General features: G+C 34.6%; 1 protein-coding gene across 1 annotated transcript; it reads left to right on the forward strand.

Annotated features, from left to right (window-relative positions):
• The first annotated feature begins 1,363 nt into the window (after positions 1 to 1,363).
• On the forward strand, positions 1,364 to 2,487 carry LOC134277393 (glycoprotein 3-alpha-L-fucosyltransferase A-like). Its single transcript, XM_062759730.1, has one exon. The coding sequence runs from the start codon at positions 1,371 to 1,373 to the stop codon at positions 2,277 to 2,279; it is 909 nt and encodes a 302-aa protein (XP_062615714.1). The 5' UTR covers positions 1,364 to 1,370; the 3' UTR covers positions 2,280 to 2,487.
• Positions 2,488 to 4,022: the final 1,535 nt, after the last annotated feature.

Here is a 4,022-nt window from a genome sequence, read left to right on the forward strand (position 1 = left end):
ATTGATAACAATATCCATATAAGGCATACAAAGGTTTGTCAGTGTAAATGATATTGTAAACACATTTTTTTCTACCATGGTATCGTCCTATTTTGGGGGAATTGTCTCTAGAGAGCTCCAATTTTGGCAGTAAATTATCACAAAAGCAAAGATAATGTATATTGTTTTGACCTCCTCCTTGATCTACCAAAAGATGAAAGTCCTTCAGAAAGATTTGAAACATTCTTACAGGACATGTTTTCAAAAGAAACAGATTAAAGCATTTTCCTGTTTATTGCCAATTTTATTCATAAAACTGGTTCTACCCTGTAACCTTTGAATTGGTCAACATAAACTACGTGGCTTGAATTTAAATCACATTTACATTAGGAGGGGTGAATAAATAACCTTTTAAGTGGTCAACCTAAACCACGTGGCTTGAATTTAAATCACAATAACATTAGGAGGGGTGAATAAATACATACCACCGCGGCACGCGGGCGACTCGTCGGAATCGTGTTGAGATGTTTGAAGACATTAAAAAGGGTAGAGTGGATTCATAAACATCCGTATTGTCCTAAATCAATGCTTTCTTCCGCAAGCATATTTATCACAGCGAGTATATTCAAAGATTGAGAAACTGGACAAAAAAAAAACGTACGTCAAACCCCTCCGCACCGTTTCAGAAGCATTACATCGCGTTCAAAACATAGCATAAACAATGATTCTCCCACTGAATTTAAATGTACGCATATATGTATAAATCACCTAAGGATTACATTATTGTGTATATACTGATACATGTAACATGATAATGACCTTAGGTTTAAATGTTTTAAAATGAACGGCAAAGAAATTTTAGTAGATTATTCGATTTTCTTTCTATTCTTTCCTATTTAGTACGGCCGATATAGAACTTAGGTCTACCAAATATTACATTTATAAACATTTACTTAAAAACTTGTAAATAAATCTTTACAGATTATTTCAACAAAATACTATTTAATTTGCAATGCTAAAAAATGAATTACTCTATATCTTTACCGTACGTAATCTTTCGAATTCATACAACATGAAAGTATGTAAGAAACAATGTAATAGGATTGACGAATCAAAAAAAAAATACTTGAAAAGAATTGCCAAAAGTACTTTGTCATTCGGAATAACACAGCAACATCCTTAATGTTATTTTTTTCTTTTTCAGATTTTGGAACATGAAAATTACAATTCTAAAGTTTATCCTGTTGATATTTTTTGGGTTAGCAGTCATCTTGCTTGGATTTATTTTTCAAGGAAAATATCTGGAGAAACGTATAAACATTCAACAAAATTGCCGCTTTAAAAATAAAACAGAGTGGAGAATATTGTGGTACAACATCCCATCCTATTTAATGGATGAGTTTAATTATTCAAAACTTCAAACACATGAAAAACATCGATACTTTATCTTGACAAAGGATAACAATGATTTATCAAGAAGTGATGTTGTGATATTTACACACAGTACTATGGGAAAGATTCCACCCCCTAAATTTAAGTGTCAAATCTGGGTTTTCAACTCAATGGAAACGCCTACCTTCATGATTAACGACTACCAGAAATGGAATACTAGTCTAGATTGGTTGATGTCATATCGCAGAGATTCAGACATATATCGACCTTATGGATCACTTAAGAAACGGTCCTCCCTTTTGGTGAAGAATTATACGGAGGTATTTCAGAAGAAGAAATATTTTGGCGTGTGGATGTCAGGGCATTGTCCAGTACCGTCTCGTCGTAAAAATTACATACTTGATTTAAAGAAATATATACAGGTCGATATGTTCGGTTCCTGTGGCAGTGCTGTTTGTCTTAGTCGAACTCCATATCTAAACGAATGCTTGCGAAATTTTTCTCGTGATTATAAATTTTATTTTGCTTTTGAAAATAACATTTGTAAAGACTATACGACAGAAAAATTATTTAATGTATTTTTGGGAAATTTAGATCTTATACCTGTAATTAATGGGCCAAAAAATGTAGCTGAATATATACCAAACGGAACGTTTATCAGCACTCTTGATTTCTCTTCACCTAAAGCTCTTGCAAATAAACTGAAAAAAATTGGCTCAAATGAAACTCTTTTTATCCAGTATCTAAAAGAAAAGGATAAGTATATAGACATTGGTGCAAAGGAAATATTTCTTCAGTCTATGTTGCAGATATTTGACAAAATTATTCGAACAGAGGGAAATACTGTGCGACAAAATGAAAGCATAAACATAAATTCTTTTCGAATTAAGAAGGCTGTTACATGTTAGTGTTAGAGTATGACCTTCTTTTCTATATAATAGCCCTTTAACTGCCTAGAACCCTTTCACAGAATAGCAGATTATAGTGTCAGTAGAAATAAGTCCGAAATATACCTTGCTTATTTGTTTTTTCCAGTGATAGTACATTCGCATTAAATTTTGAACTACATTTTTCAACGAAAATATTTGCCTCATTATGAAGAAGCGAGGGCATTTTGCTTTGCTGCTGTCTGTCGCGGTCCATCAAGTTTCTTTTCATATTCTTTGCAGTGGTTGCACATATTGAAACTTAATCAGAATATCTAAACCAAGTTCTACGATCAAACAATTTTAACAGAGTTGTGCCCCTTGAACTTAGAAAAAAATCCATTCATTTGCAGTTTCCGTTTATCTTTGCAGAGGTTGAACAAACCGGAGTAAACTTTGCCATATATATTAATCATAAAAATATCTAGGTCAGGTCTTCCTTCCGGTACGATCGAGCAATTCTTAACAAATATGCCCCTTGGAATTGTATGTCCAGGAGGTGGGGGACTAAGTGTTTCACAAACATCTCTTGTAGAAATTTTTAGCCCCACCCTATCCCCGGGGGTACGTTCTGATCAAAATTTGTCCGTTGTCTGTCGTTGTTGTTAACTTTTCACATTTTCATCTTCTTCTCAAGAACCACTGGCCCATTTCAACCAAACTTGCCACTAAGTATCCTTAGGTATAGGGGATTCAAGTTGTTCAAATGAAGGGCCACGCCCTTTTCCAAGGGGAGATGAAATAGAGAAAAATTAATGTCATTTTTTAAAAAATCTTCTTATCAAGAACCCACAGGGGCAGGAAAGATGAAACTCATGTGGAATCATCCTCAGATAGTGTAAATTCAAGTTTTTTCAAATCATGACCCCCGGGGGTAGGGTGGGGCCAAAATGGCCGATCAAAGTTTTACATAGGAATATATAGGAAACCTCTTTAAAAATCTTCTTCTCAAGAACCACTGGGCCAGGAAAGATGAAACTCATGTGGCATTATCCTCAGGTAGTGTAGATTCAAGTTCGTTCAAATCATGACCCCGGGGGGTAGGGTGGGGCCAAAATGGCCGACCAAAGTTTTTCATAGGAAATATAGGGAAACCTTTTAAAATCTTCTTTTCAAGTACTTCAAAGCCATGATTAGTAATATTTATATGGAATTATCCTCAGGTAGTGTAGATTTCAAGTTCGTCCAAATCATGATCCCCTGGGGGGGGGGGGTTAAAATTCAAGCCCCTCCCCCCAACCTTATAAAACTTTCAGTTCTGATCTGATATGTGCTTTTTTCTAGCGGATGTACTCAGGTAAGCGCTGTGGCCTATGGGCCTCTTGTATTTTTGGTCATGCTGGTTATATAAAAAGCCAACAACATTGTATATTCTTCATTGTAAGTGTCGGATCTATAACCTAAAGTAGATACAAGGTCATGGATGGGATTTTACAAAAAGCACTGTAAATAACTACTTATTTTATTTAATGTTAAGTAGTTAAGTAGTAGGCTAGGTGTTTTTTGTTTCCTTTGTTTTAATGACTTTTTAACTTTTTTCTTTGTCCTGAGGTAGGGACAGGTCGTCCCGAAAATTTTTATTGTTCGTTTTGCTGGATTTAATGCATTATTGTTTATTACTAGTTCAATAAATGATTGAACTCCATTGTGTTATTAAAAATTTATTCGAGAGGTTACGAAAAAACAGGCTGTGAATAGCCAGAATTGTCTTCTCCCATTACAGGA

The sequence above is a fragment of the Saccostrea cucullata genome, unplaced genomic scaffold (genome assembly GCF_032062105.1).
Source record: "Saccostrea cucullata isolate Sc308-1 unplaced genomic scaffold, CSIRO_AGI_Scuc_v1 ctg6621, whole genome shotgun sequence".
Taxonomy (NCBI): Eukaryota; Metazoa; Mollusca; class Bivalvia; order Ostreida; family Ostreidae; genus Saccostrea; species Saccostrea cuccullata.

Bases quoted from the DNA above. Each gene is read 5' to 3' on its own strand.
- LOC134277393 (XM_062759730.1), top strand. From the start codon at position 1,371: ATGGATGAGTTTAATTATTCAAAACTTCAAACACATGAAAAACATCGA.